Source organism: Eulemur rufifrons, chromosome 6 (genome assembly GCF_041146395.1).
Source record: "Eulemur rufifrons isolate Redbay chromosome 6, OSU_ERuf_1, whole genome shotgun sequence".
NCBI lineage: Eukaryota > Metazoa > Chordata > Mammalia > Primates > Lemuridae > Eulemur > Eulemur rufifrons.
In genome coordinates, this window is record NC_090988.1 from 20,374,327 (window position 1) to 20,397,533 (window position 23,207).

General features: G+C 36.7%; 1 protein-coding gene across 1 annotated transcript; it reads left to right on the forward strand.

Annotated features, from left to right (window-relative positions):
• The first annotated feature begins 1,026 nt into the window (after positions 1–1,026).
• On the forward strand, positions 1,027–22,985 carry LOC138383807 (NXPE family member 4-like). Its single transcript, XM_069468890.1, has 5 exons — positions 1,027–1,122; positions 17,187–17,920; positions 18,408–18,469; positions 19,809–20,015; positions 22,450–22,985. Exons 1-5 carry the CDS (start codon positions 1,027–1,029, stop codon positions 22,983–22,985), a joined length of 1,635 nt encoding a protein of 544 aa, XP_069324991.1.
• Positions 22,986–23,207: the final 222 nt, after the last annotated feature.

Sequence of the window (23,207 nt, forward strand, 5' to 3'; positions counted from 1 at the left end):
TGGACATGTTTACATATGTTTACCCTCCTGTGTGGGGCAGCACAAATGAAACCCATGGAGAGAACCACAGTGCTAAGGTAGGCACTGGTGCAGCTGTCCTGGGCACCTGCTCTTTCTGGCGCTGTTTCTATCAGATCAAGAATACAAATCCCAGGTGGATTCAAATGTATGATTGTAAGCTGTCACTGTTGGTCCGAGATACAATAAATATTATTGTCTAGCTTACATTGTGTTAATATTTAAGGTTCTTTTGGTTCAGTTCAGCAAATTTTATTGAGTACCTACTATGTACAAGATAATATGCACTTGGGTTAGGGAGAGTAAATTTTGAAGATGGAAAATTTTAAAAGGGCAAGAGTCAAGCAATCTGATTTTAAAAGACAAGTTGAAATTCCAGTATAAAGATAAATATTAAGATGAACCATATAAAAACATTGATAAAACCTGACAAATTTTTAGAGAAAGTAATAAATATAAGTTTTAAAATAATTCTCTTCCAGCTTGAAGGGTGCTCGATGGACTGATGAGACAAGAAAGAGGAACCTACTAACAGACTGGGATTAAGGAAGTTGGAAAACTAATTTACATTCAAAGGGCACTGTAATCATGTGGTTCTCAGTGTCAGTATATGCTGGAGTGTTTTGTGTCTGTTCTTTGTGTTTAAGAGAATAAGGAACCTGTTAGTAAGGTGACAAACAGCCTGGAGACTTCAGCTTCATGTGAGCAACCCTGCATTCTTCAGGCCGGTAGCTGCTGAATTTCTTAGAGTTCGTGGTGGACTCCATGGAGTATCTCTTCTGTAGAATGTATAATACAACTGATAGCCAAAAGATACCCAAGAGCAGCTGGGAGGGCCAAGGTTTAGTTCTGGGAGTAATTTATCTGAGGATAAAAATAATCAGAAGCCATAAAAAAAATAATGTATTTCCATATTTATTTTCTTTTCTGTTTTGTTTTGTTATATGCTTCTGTGTGTGTGTGTGTGTGTGTGTGTGTGTGTGTATTGTCTCTTGTAGGATCCTAATCATGAAAACAAGAATGACAAATTATAAGCCACTGCTGGTGCTGATGTTTGTATTAGCCTCCTGGATCACATTTACAGTTTTCCAAAATGCCACAAAGGTAGGCAATGCTTTCTTTCTGTGTTTTATAAAAGCTTATTTTTACTTGATACCTAACCTATTGTAAGAAAGTCCAAACTACAAGGACTATAGATTGTAGGAGGAGAGCTTCAACAGCTTTTGCTTTTCTTGCCTGTGCTTTTGAGATCTTATCCAAACAATCTTTGCCTAGACCAATGTCCTGAAGCATTTTCCCTAAGTTTGCTTATAGTATTTTCATAGTTGGAGGTCTTACATTTAAGTCTCCAATCCATTTTTAGTTGATTGTTGTATGTGGGAAGAGACAGGGATCTAGTTTCATTCTTCTGCATATGGACGTCCAGTTTTTCCAACACCATTTATTGAAAAGACTTTCCTTTCCCCACTTTATATTCTTGGTACTTTTGTCAAAAATCAGTTCACTGTAAATATGTGGATTTATTTCTGGGTTCTCTATTCTGTTCCATTGGTCTATGTGTCTGGTTTTATGCCAGTATCATGTGTTCTGGTTACCACAGTTTTGTAGTGCATTTTTTTTTTTTTTTTTTGTAGTGCATTTTGAAGTCAAGTAATGTGATGCCCCAGTTTTGTTCTTTTTACTCAGGATTTTTTTTTTTTTTTTTTGGCTATTGTGAGTCTTTGGTCATTCCATATGAATTTTAGAATTGTTTTTCCTAATTCTGCGAAGAACATAGTTGGTATTTTTATAGGGATTGCATTGAATCTGTAGATCACTTTGACTAGTATAGACATTTTAACAATATTAATTCTTCCAATCCATGAACATGGAATACGTTTCCATTTTTTGTGTCCTCTTCAATTTGTTTTATTAGTGTCTGATAGTTTTCATTGTAGAGATCTTCCATCTTTTTAATTAAAATTATTCCTAGGCATTTTTTGTAACTATTGTAAATGGGATTGATTTCTTGATTTTTTTTTTAGATTGTTTGCTATTGGTATATAGAAGTGCTACTGATTTTGTATGTTGATTTTGTATCCTGCAACTTTATTGAATTTGTTTATCAGTTCTAACAGTTTTGCTGGAATATTTAGGTTTTTGTAAACAAAAGATCATGTCGTCTGCAAACAGTGACAATTTAACTTCCTCCTTTCCAATTTGGATGCAGTCTTTGTGGCCTGACTGCCTTTTAAATTTATTCCAAGCTCCAGGCCACTAGAATCAGCTGGTGATGGAGCCAGCCAGAACTCAGGTTCCTACCTTTGGGGTGGAGGATTCCCCTCTAGCCATGACTGGTCTAAATGCTCTCCATGGATACTAAGCCAAATTCTACCCTGTGTTGTGTTCCACTGTGATAGGGAAGCCCTGAGTTCCAGTGCAAAGTCCCATAGTCACTTCACTCTCCCTCCCCCAAGCACACACATTCTCTCTCTGTAGGGTCCTGCCAGAGGGTAGGGGAGGGTTGGTGTAGGCAATGCAGGAGTGTCTTTTCTACTCTCTTCAATGCCTCTTTCTTTGACACAATGTTAAAACCAGCTACTATAATCACTCACCTGACTTTTGGTTCTTATTACAGTGCTTTCTTGCATGGATGGTTATTCATTTTGGTGTTCCTGTACAGGGATGATAGCTGGAAAGTTCTATTTGGCCATCTTGTTCTGCCTGCCACTTCATATCTTTTAACTGGAGAATTTAATCCATTTACATTCAAGGTTATTATTGATAGGTATGGACATACTCCTGCTATTTTATTAATTTTTTTCTAATTGTTTTGTAGATGCTTTGTTCCTTTCTCTCTTGCTTTCTTTCTATGTGGTTTGATGGCTTTCTGCAGTGCTATGCTTCGGTTCTTTTCATTTTATCTTTTTTAAAAATAAGTCTATCTATTATAAGCTTTTGTTTTGTGGTTACCCTAAGGCTAACATAAAACATCTTATAACAGGTTAATTTAAGCTAGTAACAGCTTTATTTTGATCCCATACACAAACTCTCTACTTTTACTTTCCCTCCTCCCATGCACGTTTTTGATGTCATACTTTATATCTTTTAAAAAAATATTATTGCTTCAGTTGTTTTTAATGGTTTTGCTTTTTGACCTTTATGATGGAGATATAATTGATTTACCCACTGTCATTACAGTAACAAAGTGTTTTGAATTTGACATTTCTTACTTTTATCAGCAGTTTTTATACTTTCATGTGTTTTTATGTTTCTAATTAGCATCATCACCTTCCTTCAGCTTGAAGAACTTACTTTAGCATTTTTTGTAATGTAAGCCTAGTGGTGACAAACTCTCTTAGCTTTTGTTTGTCTGAGAAAATCTTTATTGGCTCTTTGTTTTTGAAAAACAGGATTCCTAGTAATAGTATTCTTGGTTGGCAATCTTTTCCTTTCAGAATTTTGAATATATCATTCCACCTGCTTCTGGCTTGCAAGCTTTCTGCTGATAAGTCTGCTGATAGTTTTATGGTGGTTCTTCTATACATGACGATTCACTGGAGTGTTGAATGTGTCTTTCAGTTCTTTATATCTTCATGATGGGGGGGGCTGGATGCAAGAGTTTATCTCTCATTCTCTCTACACTAAGCAAGGGAGAGGATCTATGGCAACTCCTGGTACTTACACTCAGGCTGCACCTTATCATCCTGGACAGATAGCTGCTGGGAGTGGGCCACAGCACCTCAGCTTTTCCTACCTCCACCTATTTGTTTTCTGTGTTCTTTGGTAACTCAGGATTGCAAAGCCCCCTTGACTCCCAAAGCTAGGTCATTAAAGAGACAATCCCGTAGGTGGGAGCTATGGAAGTTGTGGCACTTGGCACATGGCCCAACTCCATCCAGAAAGAATGGATAGGCCTAAATTTATTTCTGGGGTGAGCAGCCTGGGGGAAGTCTCGTGAAGTGCCAAGCTCTGGCTCCAGCTACTGAAACTCTGTTTGTTTGCCCTGCTAGCGCCCTGATACAAGTTCTTTAGAAACTAGGCTGTCAAGTAGCCACTGGGTGTGTGTGGTGGGGGGTGGGTGTTGTAAGCCCCTTCCAGAGGGAAAGTGAGAGTTGCATGTTCCTGCCCCTTTTCTCCATTGCGCCAAAGAGGTGTAGCCCCTGGAAGTGTTTGGATTCCTGTTTAAACCTATCTCTTTGTTCTGTGATCAAGGAAGCCTTGTATATACCTAGTCCCTTCTATTCCCAGAGTTACTGGATTTAGGATGGAGTCCTTCAATAATTAGCTTTAAAAATTGTGGCTCTAAATGTGTGTTTCAAACCCCTTCTGGGGAGAAACTGAGAGTTCCATTTTTTGAGCCCCTTCTCAGCATCACTCCAGGGGCCAGAAATCCCTGGAGGTGCTTGCATGCCATTTTAAAATGTAGCTTTTTTCCTGCCATCTAGAGAGACACACGTATGCGAGTCCCTTCTGCTCCCAGAGTTAGGAGATTTACGATGCAGTCCCATAGGTAGATGTTGTAAGAGTTGAGGTGTTTGATGTGAGTGCAAACTCGTCCCAGGCTGGAATCAGGTTCATAATTGACTGTCTCTTTACCTCCCTGATGCAAGTTTTTTAGACGTAAGGCCACCAGGTAGCTACTAGAAGCATGTTTTGTAAACCCCTTCTAGAGGAAACAGAGAGCTGTGTTTTTTAATCTCCTTTTCTGATAAAGCCCCTGAAGTGCTTGTATGCTTGTACAAAACTGCCACTCTTTTTCCCATACTCCAGAGAGACATGCTTGTGTCCAATCTCTTCCACTCCTGTAGCCGATGAATTAAGAGTCCAATCATGGGGAAACTTAGGGTTAGGGTCCTAAATCCTCCTCTCCACAGGGAGAAGCTGGGTGTTAGGGATTCCTCTCCCAATTTTATGGCACAGTGCCTGAGTAGGGTCCTTGCCCACGTGCACCTCAGCTCTTCCTATCCATTTGATGTGGATTTTTTTCTCAGTTGACTGGTGGGTAGGAGTCTCCCAACTGGTGTCTGACTCTTACTCAGAGGGAATTGGTCCATGGAAAGATGTTTATTTCATGCATCTGTGAAAGCAAAGAGATTCAGGAGCTTCCTATTCTGCCATGTTCGTGATGTCACTCAGGTACTTTATAATTTTCTGTTGCTGTAATTTTTTGTCTGTAAATGGTGTTCTTTTAAAATTACATTTTCTAATTATTTGTTGCTGGTATAGAGGAATGCAATTGATTTTTGTATACTGAACAGCAAAATTTTGCTTTCCAAATTCTCTAATTGATTCATTTATGTCATCTAGCATCTCTCTGAGAATAGAAAGTATATTTATTCTAAAGCTTCTATCTTTTGCAAAACTCTCATCTACTTGCATTTGGAGCTATGATTTTCTTCCTCAATCTAATTTCATCTTTTATTTTTCAGGAAATTTCTCAGAAGTTCTGGTTAAATTAAGGCATCTCTTCTTATTTCCTAAAATAAGATTCCTTTCTGTCTTTTATAGGATTTTATGGTGGGAAATTGAGGCTGCAATATGTGCTTAGTCCCTCATTTTAAATCACAATTTTCCCATTATATTTCTACCAAAAATATTGTGCACAGAAAAGTATTCTACCATTCTAAAAATCACATACTGGCTGGGTGTGGTGGCTCATGCCTGTAATCCTAGCACTCTGGGAGGCCGAGGCAGGAGGATCATTTGAGCTCAGGAGTTCAAGACCAGCCTGAGCAAGAGTGAGACCCTGTCTCTACTAAAAACATATAGAAAGATATTAGCTGGACAACTAAAAATATATATAGAAAAAATTAGTCGAGCATGGTGGCACATGCGTGTGGTCCCAGCTATTCGGGAGGCTGAGGCAGGAGGATCGCTTGAGCCCAGGAGTTTGAGGTTGCTGTAAGCTAGGCTAATGCCACAGCACTGTAGCCCGGGCAACAGACTGAGACTTTGTCTCAAAATAAAGTAAAATAAATAAAAATTACATATTTTTCATTTGAAGTTGTGATGATATAAAAATATTTGATAATGTGGTGTAATTGTTAAAGGACATTACTGTAATGTTATTTAGATCCTCTAAATCCTTACTCATTTTTTCAAGTAGTTCCTACAGCAACTATTGAGAGAAGTTTTAAAATTTCCAATTATGACTGTGGATTTTTCTATTTCTCCCTTTAATCCTATCGATGTTTGCTTCATGTATAGGCACATGTATATATAGGTATATACACATTTGTGATTGCTATGTTTACTGAAAAATTGACCCTTTTATGACTATGAAATCTCCATCTCCATTTCTAATAATATTATTTATCAGAAAGTCTACTTTAATATTAATATTAGCTTTTTTATGCTTACATGGTACATCATTTTCCATCCACTTACTTTCAATCTATAGGCATCTTTATACTTAAACTGCATTTCTTGTAGACAGAAAATAGGTCTTGCTTTTTTATCTATGCATTTTAATGGAGTGTTTAGTCTATTTATATTTAATGGACTTATTAAGAGTAGATTTAATTATTTATTTATTTTCAATATATTATGGGGGTAAAAATGTTTAGGTTATATATATTGCCTTTGCCCCACCAGAGTCAGACCTTCAAGCGTGTCCATCCCCCAGACAGTGAAAACCGCACCCATTAGGTGTGTATATACCCATCCCCTCCTCCTCCTGCCACCTGCCCAACACCCGACGAATGTTACTACCATATGTACACTTAAGTGTTGATCAGTTAATACCAATTTGATGGTGAGTACATGTGGTGCTTGTTTTTCCATTCTTGTGATACTACACTTAGTAGAATGGGCTCCAGCCCCATCCAGGATAACAGAAGAGGTGCTAGATCACTATTGTTTTTTGTGGCTGAGTAGAACTCCATGGTATATATATACAACATTTTATTAATCCACTCGTGTATTCATGGGCACTTGGGTGGTTTCCACATCTTTGCAATTGTGAATTGTGCTGCTATAAACATTCTAGTGCAGATGTCTTTTTATAGAATGTCTTTTGTTTTTTTGAGTAGATGCCCAGTAATGGGATTGCTGGATCAAATGGTAGTTCTACTTGTAGCTCTTTGAGGTATCTCCATGTTACTTTCCACAGAGGTTGTACCAGTTTGCAGTTCCACCAGCAGTGTATGAGTGTTCCTATCTCTCTGCATCCACACCAACATTTATTGTTTTGGGACTTTTTGATAAAGGCCATTCTCACTGGAGATAAGTGATATCTCATTGTAGTTTTGATTTGCATTTCCCTCATGATTAGAGATGTTCAGCATTTTTTCATATGTTTCTTGGCCATTAGTCTATCTTCTTTTGAAAAGTTTCTGTTCATGTCCTTTGCCTCCTCTTTGATAGGGTTATTTGATTTTTTTCTTGCTGATCTTCCTGAGTTCTATATAGATTCTAGTTATCAGCCCTTTATCGGATGTGTAACATGCAAATATTTTCTCCCATTCTGTAGGTTGTCTGTTTGCTCTCATGATAGTTTCCTTGGCTGCACAGAAGCTTTTTAATTTGATCAGGTCCCATTTATTTATTTTTGTTGTTGCTGTGATTGCCTTTGGGGTCTTCTTCATAAATTCTTTGCCTAAGGACAATGTCTATAGGAGTTTTTCCGAAATTTTATTCTAGAATTCTTATAGTTTCATGCCTTAGATTTAAGTCTGTTATAAACCATGAGTTGATTTTTATGAGAGGTGAAAGGTGTGAATCCTATTTCAGTCTCCTACATGTGGCTATCTGATTTTCCCAGCACCATTTATTGAATAAGGATTCTTTTCCCCAGTGTATGTTTTTGTCTGCCTTGTCAAAGATTAGATGGCTACATGAGGATGATTTTATATCTGTGTTCTCAGTTCTGTTCCACTCGTCTATGTCTCTGTTCTTGTGCCAGTACCATGCTGTTTTAGTTACTATAGCCTTGTAGTATAGCTTGAAGTCTGGTAGCTTGATGCCTACCAATTTGTTCTTTTTGCTTAAGATTTCTTTTGCTATATTGAGTCTTCTCTGGTTCCATACAAAGCGCAGCATTATTTTTTCTAGATCTGTGAAAAATGATGTTCATATTTTAATAGGGATTGCATTGAATCTGTAGATCACTTTGGGTAGTACAGACATTTTAGCAATGCTTATTCTGCCGACCCATGAGCATGGTATGGTTTTCCACCTGTTTACAACCTCTGCTATTTCCTTCCTCACTGTTTCAGTGGTTTGGGGGTAGAATGTTTTGCAAATGTCTGGCAGGCCCATTTGTTCTAGAGTTCTGTTTAAGTGCATTGTTGATTTATTTATTTTCTGTTTGGAGGATTTTTCCTGTTCTGTCAGAGGGGTGTTGAAATCCCCAGCTATTACATTGTTGCTGTTTATCATTTTGGTTAGATCAAGTAGGATTCGCTTTATAAATCTGGGTGCACCTGAGTTAGGTGCATAAATATTTAGAACTGTTATGTCTTCTTGTTGAATTGTACCTTTTGCCATTATATAGTGACCATCTTTGTCTTTCATTACTTTTGTTGATTTGAAGACTAAGTTATCTGAAATCAGAACTGCCATGCCAGCTTTCTTTTGGCTTCTGTTTGCTTGAAATATTGTTTTGCATCCCTTCACCCTGAGTCTGAATGCATCCTCGTGGGGTATGTGTATTTCCTGAAGATAGCAGATACTTGGCTTGTGTATATGTATCCATTTGGCCAGCTTATGTCTCTTTAGTGGGCAGTTCAAGCCATTCATATTTATTGAGAGAATTGATAAGTGGGTCAGATTTCTGTTCATTCTGTTGAGTTGAACTTTGTTGCTTTGTTTTCTCTCTTGACCCACTGTGGTATCTGGCCTTTGAGCTTTACCTTTTGGATGATTTTACGTTGGTGAGTGTTTATGGTGCTGATCCATGTGTAACACTGTTTTGAGTACTTCCTGGAGGGCACGTCTTGTCTTGATGAATTCCCTCAGTCTTTGCTTGTCTGAAAAGATCTTTATTTCTCCTTCATATAAGAAACTTGGTTTTACAGGGTACAAGATTCTAGACTGGGCATTATTCTGTTTGAGAAGGGTGAGAATGGGGCCTCAGTCTCTTCTTGCTTGTAAGGTCTCAGCTGAGAAGTCTGCTGTTATTCTGATGGGTTTTCCTTTGTAGGTTACCTGCTTCTTTCACCTTACAGCTTGTAGGAGGGCCGCTTTGGTGATTATTTTGGTCAGTCTGATTACTGTATGTCATGGTGTCTTCCTGTTTTCAATGAATAAGAGTAGATTTAGATCCACTACTTTACTATTTGTTTTCTGTTTGGCTCCTCTGTTTTTTTGTTCCTCTCTTTTCCTTTTCTTGCCTTTTTGGGTTGATCGGATTTTTTATTCTTACCATTTCCTTTTAGTTTCTATATTGCTTTTATGGCTATAGCTTGTTTATTTTTGAAGTGGTTTATCTAGGGATTACAATACACATTCTTAACTTTTAGAGTTAATCATGTGCCATTTCATGTAATCTGTAATAACCTTTCAGCCATTTAGTTCCACTATACCCCACACCATTCTCTAAGATATAGTTTCTGTATTATTATAAATTTATGGTTTTTACTTTAATTTACTTTAAGTAATTATATCCATTTTAAAGAAATTAAGAGAGAAACACATAGTCTTTTATATTTATCCATATATTTACCATTTCTGATGCTTTTTATTCCTTCCTGAAGATCTGTGTTCCCATCTAGTGTAATTTCCCTTCAGCTTGAAGAATTTCAGTTAGCACTTCTTCTAGTGCAACTGCAGTGCTGTCCATTGTTCCAAATATTGATCCTCTTCCAGTTTCTGTCTGCTTGTGTTCACTCTCCAGTGCTTTTAGTGGTTTTTTGTTAATTTTTTTTTCCAGAGCTTATCATTATTATCTACAAGAGAGTTGGCCCAATACAAGCTATTCCGTCTTTATAGGAAATTCTGATTAATGATTAATACTAATGAGTCATCTTATTACTGTTTTATTATTTGACATGTTAAAATATTTCTAATAAAAACACTTTTAATTATCAAATAACAGAGATAGTAATAACAATCACTTAGGATGTGCCAAGTACTATCCTAAATGCTTTCCATATGTTAGCCCATTAATCCTCACAATAACCACATGAGGTATTTACTTATATGACCCAATATTTAGATAATGAAATAAATTCACATAAAGGTTAAGAAACTTGATGAAGGTCATACAGCTAATCAGTGGATGAGCCAGGTTTTGACTGATCTCTAAAAATAAGCTACTTGGTGTTGTGAGCATGCAGTAAGACTAGAATTCTCATGCACTGCTGGTCTGGATATTAATTGGTACCATATCTTTGGCAAATAATTTCAAAGTATGTATCAAAACCTTTAATAATATTCACCACACATTACCAATAATTCTATTTCTGAGATTCTCAGCAAATTTCTTGAATTGCAAAGAAAGATTTATAAAAAAAGATGTTCTTTACAGAATTGTCTATAGTAGAAAAAATCTGAAAGCAATAAATGTCAAAAAAATTGGAACCAGGTAAAATATTAAGCTATATCTGTAGGCTGGAATATTATTTAGGACTTTGACATAAGGTAAAGGGTTTTTAATGATGCTGTTTAAAAATCAAAATTTAATTTGTTCACTATCATGTAAAGTAGTGTACAAGAAATAAGAAATTCATCAAAATGTTAGCAGTAATTGTCAATGATAGGCATGAAAATGGCTGACTTTATTTCCTATACAGTTTCAGCATTTTCTCATTTATAATAATAAATCAATGCTATTTTATAAAAAAATAAATAAATATTTTTACAAATCTATGTTTTTATATACCCTGTGTTAAAAACATTCTGACAAATACTAACATATCAAAGAATGTTCAAGCAAAGCATAAAAATGAAATAGAAAAAATAAAGCACCATGCATTATAAACATTTTTTTCTTTTTTAAATTAATTTTAATATACAAATGAAATTGTATATATCTATTGTGTACATGTTGTTTTGAAATATGCATACATTTTGGAATAGCTAAATCATGCTAATTAACATACACATTACCTCACATACTTATTATTTTTGTGTATGTGTGGTAAATCTCTTTTAGTAATTTTTAAGAATATAATAAATTATTATTAAATGTACTTGCCAGAATAGACAATAGATCTCTTGAACTTCTTCCTCCTCAACATCTTTGACCAACATCTCCTCAATTTTGTATCCTTTGACCAACATCTCCCTAACCCTTCTCCCAGCCACTGGTAACTACCATTCTACTCTATTTCTATGAATTCAACTTCTTTAAATTCCACATATAAGTGAGATAAGGTGGTATTAATTTTTTGTTACTGGCTTATTAACTTAACATAATGTCCTCCAGGTTCATCCATGTTGTAGCAAATGAAAGGATTTCCTTCTTTTTAAAGATTAAATAGCATTCCATTGTGTATATATACCACATTTCTTCAGCCATTCATCTGTTGATGAATACTTAGGTTGTTTCCATATCTCAGCTACTGAATGATGAGTAACATTGCAAGGAATATAGAAGTGCAGATATCTTTTTGACATACGGATTTCATTTCCTTTGCATATATACCCATTAGTGTGATTGCTGGATCATGTGGTAGTGCTATTTTTAATTTTTTGAAGAACCTTGCTATTGTTTTTCATAATGGCTGCACTAATTTACATTTCTACCAACAGTATACAAGGGTTTCCTTTTCTCCATATTTTTGCAACACTTGTTGTCTTTTGTCTTTTTTATAAAAGCCATTCTGACAGGGGTAAGGTGGTATCTCATTGTGGTTTTAATTTGCATTTCCTTGATGATTAGTGATGTCCAACATTTTTTCATATACCTGTTGATCATTTGTATGTATTTGGGGAGGGAGGAATGCCTATTTAAATCCTTTGCCATTTTTTAATCAAGTTATTTGTTTTATTGCTATTGAGTTCCTTATATATTTGAGATATTAACCTCTTGTCAGATGTATAGTTTGCAAATATTTTCTCCCATTCTGTAGGTTGTCTCTTCAGTCCACTGATTATTTCCTTGGCCATACAGAATCTTTTTAGTTTGATGTAGTCCCATTTGTCTAGTTTTGTTTTTATTGCCTGTGCTTTTGTATTTATATCCAAAATATCATTGCCCAGACTGGTGCTATGGAGCTTTTTCTCCTGTGTTCTTTTCTAGTAGTTTTAGGGTTTCAGGTCTTACATTTAAGTCTTTAATCTATTTTGAGTTAATTTTTGTAGAAAGTATAATATAAAGTCCAACTACATTCTTCTGCATGTGGATATTCAGTTGCCCCAACACTATTGTGTTCTTTCTCCATCATATGTTCTTGGCACCTTTGTCAAAGATCAATTGACTTTTATTTATTTCTGGGCTTTCTATTCTGTTGGTCTATGTGTCTGTTTTATGCCAGTATCATGCTGTTTTGTTTACTATAGCTTCGTGGTATATTATTAATTCAGGTCGTGTGATGTCTCCAGGTTTATTATTTTGCTAAGATTGTTTTGGATATTTGTGGTCTTTTGTGGGTCTATATAAATTTTAGGAATTTTTTTTTCTTCTGTGAAAAATACCATTGGAATTTTGATAGTGATTGCATTGAGGCTATAGATTACTTTGCATAGTATGGACATTTTAAATATATTAAGTATTCCAATCCATGGGCATGGGATATCTTTCCATTTATTTATATATTTTTCAGTTTCTTTCATCAGTGTTTTATAGTTTTGAGTGTACAGGTCTTTCACCTCCTTGGAAGTGTAACTAAGTATTTAATTTTGGGTAGCTATTGTAAATGGAATTATTTTCTTCAGTTCTTGTTCTGACAGTTTGTTATTAGTGTGTAGAAATCCTACTGATTTTGTATGTTGATTTTATATTCTGCAACTTTATTGAATTCGTTTATCAGTTCTAACAGGTTTTTTTGGTGGAGTCTTCAGGGTTTTCTATACATAAGGACATGCAGTCAGCAAACAGACACAATTTAAGTTTTTATTTTCCAATTTGGATGTCCTTTATTTCTTTCTCTTGCCTAATTGTTCTGGCTAGGACTTCCAGTACTATGTTGAACAGAAGTGGTGAGAGTGAGCATCCTTATCTTATTCCTGATGTCAGAGGAAAAGCTTTCAACTTTTCACCATTATGTGTGATATTAGCTGTGGTTTGTCACATACAGGCTTTATTGTTTTGATGTACATTCCTTCTGGGATATTATGAAATACATATTTGGTCTTCATCCCTGTTTCCTGGCATACAGTTCCTAAAATCCCTGGAACTTCCAAAGTGCTTTTTGTATTCTAAGGTAATGTATTCTAATAGCTTCAGGATGGAGCCAGTCACAGGGAAGACAAAGGCATTATTGCAGGATTCAGACTTTCAGTCCCAACTCTCAACCTCAGGGGTTGGTGGGGGAGAAGGGTTATAAAGGTCAAGTTAATCACCAATAGCCAATGATTTAATCAATGATGCCTATGTAATGAAGCCTCCATAAAAACCCAAAAGGACAGGGTTCAGAGAGCTTCTGGATAGCTGAATACATGGAGGTTCCTAGTGGGTGTCATGCCCAGAAAGGGTATGCAAGCTCCGTGCCCCTTCCCCTATACCTCACCTTATGCATCTCTTCATCTGCATGCTTTGTAATATCCTTCATCATAAGCCTTTAAATGTAAGTGTTTCTCTGAGTTTTGTGAGATGTTCCAGCAAATAACTTGAACCCAAAGAAGAGGTCATGGGAACCCCAACTTGAAACCAGTTGCTCAGAAGTTCTGGAGGCTTAACTTGCAACTGGTGCCTGAAGCAGGGGAAGTCTTGGGGACTGAGCCCTCAACCCGTAGGATCTGATGCTATCTCCAGGTAGATAATGTTAGAATTGAATTACAGGACACTGCAGTGTGTGTGTGGTGGGGGAGGGGAACCCACACATTTGGTCATAGAAATCTTCTGTGTTGATGGTTGTGTTGGTGTGAGAACATGGAAAAAACACAGTTTGAAAGTTTTTCCAAAACACCTTCTATGCTTGATTTGCTGAGAGTTATCATGAATGGATGTTGAAGTTTGTCAAATGCTTTTTCTGCATCTATTTAGATGATCATATGGGTTTTGTCCTTTATTCTGTTAATGTGAGACATAGCAGTTATAGATTGGTGTATATTGAACCGTCCTTGCATCCCTGGCACAAATCTTGCTTGATTATGGGGAATGATCCTTTTAATTCACTATTGAATTCAGTTTGCTAGTATTTTGTTAAGAATTTTTACATCTATGTTCATCAGGAATATTGGTCTAAAATTTTCTTTTCTTCTAGTGTCCTTTTCTGGCTTTGATATCAATGTAATGCTTACCTTGTAAAATGAGTTTTGAAGAATTCCCTCCTTTTCAATTTTTTTGGTAGAGTTTGAGAAGGACTTAGTTCTTTATATGTTTGGTAGGATTCAGCAAAGAAGCCATCACGTCCTGGGCTTTTCATTGGTGGGAGACTTTTTATTACTGATTCAGTCTCCTGTTTTTTAACTGGTCTGTTAAGATTTTCTATTTCTTTTTTTTTTTTTCTTTTTTTTTTTTATTTAATTTTACAGAATCAAAGAGTCTAACAGTATATCTTGTTAGATACAGTATGTCCTCATAATGTATACATTATTTCTTGTACAATGATATGAAATAATATGGGAAATATTCATGATAAATTATTAAGTGAACAGTGCAAGTTAAAAACAATAGTTTCATATTTTTTTCCCCACCCCCCCTTTCCCGAGTCAGCACCTTCAAGTGTTACCACTCCCCAAATGGTGCGCAATGCACTCATTGTGTAGGCATACCCCCATCACCTCCCCCACCCCCCACCTCAGTCTGATGTCCAATTGGTGTCGTTTCCAGATTTGTATTTAGGTGATGATCAAGGAAACCAATTTTCTGGTGAGTACATGTGATGCTTGTTTTTCCATTCTTGGGATACTTCACTTAATATAATGGGTTCGGTTACATGTGTCCATTTCCTATAGTTTATCCAATTTGTCAGTATATAACTGTCCATGGTAGTCTCTTATGTTCCTTTGTATTTTTGTGGCATCAATTGTAATGTCTCTTCTTTCATTTCTGATTTTAAGTCTTCTCTCTTTCTTACTCTAGCTAAAAGTTTTTCAGTTCTGTTTATATTTTCAAAAAGCAACACTTAGTTTCACTGATCTTTTCTATTGTTTTTCTAGCCTCTGTTTTATTTATTTCTGCTCTGATATTTATTATGCCCTTTCTTCTGCTAACTTTAGGCTAGTTTGTTCTTATTTTTCTAGCTCCTTGGTGTGTAACATTAGGCTTTTTATTTGAGATCTTTTTTCTTTTTTGATGTATGCACATATTGCTATAAAATTCCCTCCCAAAACTTTTCTGCATCCTGGGCATTTTGGTATGTTGTGTGTCCATTTTCATTTGCCTTAAGATATTTGTTTTAATCTCCCCTTTAATTTCTTCTTTGTACAGTACAACTGGAGCAGGTTATTTAATTTGCGTGTACTTGTGAATTTTCTAAAATTTCTTCTATTATTCATTTCTGGTTTCATACCATTATAGTCTGAAAAGATACTCGATATTAGTTCAATCTTCTTAAATTTGTTAGGACTTGTTCTGTGGCCTAACATATGATCTGTCCTCCAGAGTGTTCTGAGTACACTTAAGAAGAATGTGTATTTGGATGTTGCTGCATGGAATGTTCCATATATGTCTGTGAGATCCATTGGTCTAAAGGACAGTTTAAGGCCAATGTTTCCTTATTGATTTCCTGTCTGGATGATCTGTCCAGTGATGAAAATGGGTACTGAAGTCCCCTACCGTCATTGTATTACTATTTCTCCTTTCAAATCTATTAGTATTTGCGGTATATATTTAGGTGCTCTAATAGTGAATTGACCCCTTTATCATTATATAATGATGTTCTTTGTCTCTTTTCACATTTTGGACTTAATGTCTATTTTACCTGATAACAGTATAGCTACTCCTCCTGTGTTTTGGTTTCCATTTGCATGGAATATCCTTTCCATTTCAGTCTGTGTGTGTCCTTACAGGTGAAGTGAGTCTCTTGTAGACTAAACTTATAGTTGGACCTTGTTTGTTTTATTTTTTAATCTATGTAGTCCCTCTATGTCTTTTGATTGGAGAATTTAATCCATTTACATTCAAAGTAATTATTAATAAATAAGGATCTACTGCCATTTTGTTAATTGTTTTTTTGGTTGTTTTGTCCATCCTTTGTTCCTTTCTTCCTCTCTTGCTTTCTTTGTGATTGATTTTCCTTAGTGTTATGTTTTGATTCCTCACCTTTTATCTTTCGTGTATCTGCTATAGGTTTTTTTTCCTTTGTGGTTACCATGAGGCTTACAAAAAAAACTTACCGTTAAATGGGCTATTTTAAGCTGATAATTTAACTTTGCATAAAAATAATCTCTACACTTTTACTCCACTCCTCCCACATTTAAAATATTTGATGTCATAATTTATATCTTTTTATATTGTGTATCCCTTAAAAATTTTTGTAGCTACTACTGTTTTTAATAGCTTTGTCTTTTAACCTTCATATTAAAGATATAAGTGATTTACATATCACTATTAGAGTATTAGGGTATTCTGAATTTGACTGTGTACTGACTTTTATTAGTGAGTTTTATACATTCATATGTTTTTGTGATACTACATAGCATATTTTTCTTTCAGCTTGAAGAATTCCCTTTAGCATTTCTTATAAGACAGGTCTGGTGGTGATGAACTCCCTTGGCTTTTATTTGTCTGGGATTAAACATTTTTGATGAAATTTTAGTTTTAAGATAAAAAATAATACAATAATAAGCATTTATTCTCTACTATGCAGTCAAAAAACATTTTCTCATTTGGTCTTCATAATTGTCCTATAAAGTAGATTTTTTCACCATCATTTTAAGGAAAAAGATCCTAGGGCTCTTTGGGGTTAAATTGCTCTTCCAAAAAAGGTTAGCCAGTGAGAGGTGGAGTTACGCCAACAAATTTTCTAAAGAAAAGTGTTTTGTCTATGAAACACATATGATCATAAAATCTCAGTCTCACTTAATTTTGTACTTCTCTTATTCTATAAAACACAAATATTGGCTAACTCACCAAAAATTACAACATTAAACAGTAACATTTTCTATGGTCTCCATTCTATTTCTCGCCCTTTCAGTTATGGACTGCACTCAACTTGCCCATCTCCCTCCATCAGTGGAATCTTATCACAAAGGCCTCATGGCCTGAAGCATCCCTGTGTCCAGTAATTTCAGCAACAGAGACTGAGCTGAGAATAAAGGCAATCATGGAGAAAATAGACCAGCAGATCCCCCCCAGACCTTTCGCCCACGTGAACACCACCACCAGCGCCGCACACAGCACAGCCACCATCCTCAACCCTCGACACACCTACTGCAGGGGAGACCAGCTAGACGTCCTGCTAGAGGCCAGGGACCACTTGGGACGCAGGAAGCAATATGGCGGGGATTTCCTGAGGGCCAGGATGTCCTCTCCAGCCCTGAAGGCAGGAGCTTCAGGAAAGGTGACCGACTTCAACAACGGCACCTACCTTGTCAGCTTCACTCTGTTCTGGGAGGGCCAAGTCTCCCTGTCTGTCCTGCTCATCCACCCCAGCGAAGGGGTGTCGGCTCTCTGGAGGGCAAGGAACCAAGGGTACGACAGGGTAATCTTCACCGGCCAGTTTTCCAGTGGCGCCTCCCAGGTCAACACTGATTGTGCCCTGGTTTTAAACTCAAGTGCTGAACTGTGCCAGTACCTGGATGCTCAAGACCAAGAAGCCTTTTATTGTGTGAGGCCTCAACACATGCCCTGTGCTACACTCACCTACATGCATTCCAAGAACAAGGATGTTTCTTATCTTAGCAAACAAGAAAAGAGCCTCTTTGAAAGGTAAATCATTATTTCTGGAGACTACCAGGGCAAATATAATGATATGTCAATTGACAGGAAAGTCCTATCAGCATATCAACTCTGGCACTCTTTAATAAGAGCCTTTTGGGAAAGGACCTGTGAATTCATTTGGGGACAGTGCCTACTCTCTAGCAGTCCCCAAACTTTTTGGATATTTAATTCTTATGAATGAAATAAAAATATAGGCAGAATAAAAACTAAACGAGAATGAGAAATACCCACCTGGGTATGTGTGTGTGCACTAATATATTCTTTCTGCATCTCAATAAATCATCCGTCACACCTTCTGGGTAACTGTATCCCATGGAATATTAGGCAAAGAAATGGAAATTTACTAAATGGCCTGAAAGTATGGGCACAGTAATTGGCGTGTCACAAAGAACTGAAGCACTGCATAATCTGCCTTCTTGACTGTTTCCTGATTTGGGGTCACCTGAAGATTAATTTCTGTATTTGTCTCTTTAAGGTCAAATGTGGGTGTAGAGATTATGGAAAACTTCAATGTGATTAGTGTCTCCAAATGTAACAGTAAGTGCTCCTGTGTTTGGTGGATGGTGGTTAGTTCTAAGCCCATTAAAAGGGTTTCCTCTTTCTGCTAGACTTGTTCACTGTTTCAGTCCTCTGAGCAGTCTGATCATCTGGCTTGTTTAAGGTGGGCCAAGAGACCAGTTACTTAGGGGAGGCAATAATTGGAATCACTGGGATATAATAAACCTCTTACAGTAACTGTAACTCTCATCATCAGTCTACTCATCAGGCAATGGATTACCTGCCCATTTTACACAACAACCTTTAAGCATTAAAACCCTCTCCCAATTCTACACCTAGTTCTTACCTCCTCCACCCCAGCCCTCTCCACGTCACTGCCACTACCAGCCCAAGAATCATCTTTTGGAAGTTTCCAACCTGCCATCTAGGAGTCAGTCAACTCACTACAATTCCCCTTTCCTGGTCTTTGCCACCTTTTAAACAATTTTGAGCATATGAAATAGAACTTCCACACTTATATTTACTAATTTCTCTTCAATTTATTTGACTCTAAGCAACCTAGGAAATTCATATCTAAAATGATTTAAGGCAAGCACTTTTATGTCTCTGTAAGTTCAACATTAAAAGCTTGCTAATCGCTAATCCATACTGAAGTGTAAATATGTACCTAGATGTATAAATGTTATTTTTCACCCCACATACATAGGTATACTATCCCAATTAAAATATGAAACTACTTCCCTTAGTTGATGAATAATCACTGCCCCAAACCCACCATGGGTTCCTCACCATCCTAGGCACTTAAGCCCCTCAGATTCCCAGACTATTTATAAACCAGTGACTAAGGGGTTAATACCTGGCCCATCTTGGGCCCCCAGTATTTTCTCTGGCTTATAGCCATATACATTCAATTGACCAGTTCCCAGGCCAAACTAGTTATTAATTTCTTTTATATTATCTGTATTTAACTTAAAGTCACAGTTTGATGGTGGCATTTAAGACACTATAACAGAGTGCCAGGGGTAAAGTGGGCTAAAATGATGGGATAATTGAGCTTCCATTACTATGCAAGAATTGATTACTTTCATAGGAAGGCTCACAAATACTTAAATTTTACCCAAAAGACCATTTTTTCTGGGAGGAAGCATGTGCTCTTATAACGAACATTAATGGATATCATTTAGGAAATTCACATCAGAGAAAAAGTTTACTAAAAAATAGCTATTCCACTAAGAGGATACACTAATAAGGCTTTTCTACCACTACCACCACCCCCATCCCCTATTAAGAGAATATTTAGAAAAGACAGAAGGCTCTAATAAATACTGATGGACAATGTGATATTTTAGAAGATCCTATCTTGCTGATTCTTTGGCAGACGAAACAGTGCCAATGAAAGAGAAATGCAAGCCTGGAATGACGTCCACAATCCCCAGTGGGCATGTCTGGAAAAACACATGGAACCCTGCCTCCTGTAGTTTGGCTACAGTCGAAATGAACAAATGCCTGAGAGGAAAATCCATATATCTACTGGGAGATTCCACAGTCCGCCAGTGGATGGAATACTTCAAAACCAGTATCAGGAGTATGCCTCAGTCTAAGCTATTACTCATATCCCTTTCAGAAAATTCTTTTTCATTTCAAGGGGAGAAAGGAATATGGGAAATTTGTCTTCTTTTTCATATTTCTTAATCACAACACACCAAATTTTTCCATACGACATTGTTATCTTTCCATTAAAAGAACACATTTATTGACTGGGAGGGAGCCAGTGTAGAAAAAGGTTTATTCCATCCCTACCCCTACAGAATTCACACTTTAGTATGTACCTAGCATGCTCAGAAAATTATTAATGGAGCCAAAGATAACTTAAGATATTTAATTGTCCATCTTCTTAGTTGGCATGATGATTAAGGGTGTGGAGTCTAGATTCAGATGAGCTGGGTTCAAAACCTGATTCCTCCTATCTGGGTGATCTTGAACAAGTTACAAAACCATTCCATCCCTCAGTATCCTCATCTGTCAACTAGAGACAAAAAGAGTACCCCCCTGGTAAAGTAAGGTAATATACACAATACATCAGAATACTATTTATTACAAAATAAGTTCTCTTTGGTGTCAAGTATTATCTATTATCATTATCTGAGAGGACAGATGCCAGGAACAAGGTAGTGACTTCGCATCAGGTAGGCACTATAGTTAAAAGCATGGGCTTTGGGGTCTAATAGACCTAGACTGTGCCACTTAAAAACAATGACTTTGGGCATGTTATTTATTTTCCCTCCCTCATTTTCCTCATCAATCAAGTAGGACTAATAATAGTACCTGATCTTTGTTTTGAAGACTGAATGAAGTAATGGATATAAAGTATTTAACACATTATAAGGCACATGGGTTCATAGAAAGTGCTCCCAAAATAATAGCTATTGCAATTATTATCACTAATAATTAATGCCAGAGTCAGGCTAGAATCCTAGTCCAGTTGTTCTATTTACTAAATGAAGAGAGTGCACCAGTAATAACTCAGAAGCCACTAGTAGACCTTAGCAATCTCATCTAGAACCATCACTGCCTGCCCCTCTGTGTCCCCGGGCCCTGACTCTCATCACTGAGAACAATGCAGAGGCTATGGCCTCGTCCTGGCCTTCCTGCTATGAGGTCACTCGTGATCTCAAACTTAGAAGGAAAGTTGATCTGAAAAAAATGGGGAAATTGGTAGGGCCTTGGTTCTATGTTATAAGGAGGATTCTCAACAGAAGGGAAGGTTTTTAAACTGTGACCTCTGGTAACTGACTACACTCCTTGAGACCTCAGTTTCCTCATCTGCAAAATTAAGGGTCTAGTGATAACCTTTAGTATCACATTCTATAATGGTGGGTTTCTTAAGTCATAAAATACTGAGTTATTGAGTTACCTGCCCTCCTCAACTCGTCTTTAAAATTGTGGTAGGAAAACATCTGTTGTACATATTGTTAAATTCTATGGCCAGCGTGTGCTTTGGACAAGAAAACTGAAATAAGTTAGAAGTGGAGTGAAGAAAAAAAATAGTTCTGCCATTTTCCTCCAGCCAATCTGTTTTCCAACCACACTGGGTTAAGACTTGAAATGCAGCCCTCTACTTCTATAATAAGATGGTCCATGTTACAAAGCTTCAGTGGTCCTTTTCTACACATTTCCCTCAGAAATTCTAGCTACAAAGCAGCTGGCTCTGTCATTCTGATAAGGTTCTCATTGATATGACAAAAAACAGAAAGACTTCATTTTATTCTACGCATATTGTGCTTACTTTCAGAAGTGTCAAGAATAGGTAGACTCTTTTCACAAGAATTGGGAGGAACTTCAAGTGTAAATGCTGACTCTGTCACTAACTGTGTAATCTTGGGCAAGTCATTTCCTCTCTGGGTTTTCTTTCCTATAACATGGGAATTAAATATGTATATAGGGATCTTTGAGGTGAAAGGATATATCAGTCTAAATGAATGCTTTGTAAACTGTAAGGGACTTCACAAATGAGCGGTAATGCTATTATTACTATAGATGATGTACTCAATTTCCAGGCATATGTGAAAGAAACACAAAAGGAAGGAATACAATCTCAGTCTTAAGGGAATTTACACAGTATTTGGGGAAATAGGTTTAACTGTTTTTCTTATTTTTTTTAAATGTAAAGACCATCAATGAGTTCCTTTCTCCATCATCAAATGAGCTTAGTCTACAGTTAACAAAATGTACAAAAATAATAGGTATTATTCACCTCTAGTGAAGCTACCTCAATACCTTACCATCTCTAGTGTGTTTGATTCCACATGATTCTAAAAGGGAGCATACATAATTTCTTAAATTTGTATAATACTTTTGACTGTTCAAATAATTTTCAAACCCATCCCCTCATGTAAGCCTATAATAAATCAGACATGATTAGTTTAATTATAAAGATCAAATCTTTTCTCCTAGTTTATGACTAGTCAATCTTGGTAACTTTATTCTCCTTTTGTTTTGGGATTGCTATTCGTCATCAGCACTGAAGTCAGTGGATCTGCATGAGTCCGGAAAACTGCCACACCAACTTGCTGTGGACTTGGATAGGAATATCAACATCCAGTGGCAAAAACATGGTTACCCCTTGATTGGATCAATAACCTATTCAGTCAAAGAGATTGAATACATAGCCCGGGCCATTGACAGAATTGGAGGAGAAAAAAATACTGTCATCATTATTTCTCTGGGCCAGCATTTCAGACCCTTCCCCATTGATGTTTTTATCCGAAGGGTCCTCAATGTCCACAAGGCTGTTCAGCGTCTTCTTCTGAGAAGCCCAGACACTATGGTTGTCATCAAAGAAGAAAACATCAGGGAGATGCACAATGACGTGGAGCGCTTTAGTGACTTTCATGGGTACATTCAATATCTTGCCATAAAGGACATTTTCCAGGATCTCAATGTGGGCCTCATTGATGCCTGGGATATAACAATTGCATATGGTACAAATGACGTACACCCTCCTGAATATGTAGTCAGAAATGAGGTTAATGTATTTTTAAACTATATTTGCTAGATAACACATATGTCTGAAATTCATTTATTTAAGTAAAAAAACAATGTATTATTGAGTGTCTGCTAACAGGCCAGATGCTGTGTGAACTGCCAATCAGCAGGAGCAGAGAATCTATGCTACCGCTGATCCATATGCCTTCGGTTAAGCTAAATCAGGTAGTTCTAATCTGGGCTTCCACTTAAAAATGGAACTATAAGAGGTGCTAGTTCACCATTGATTTTT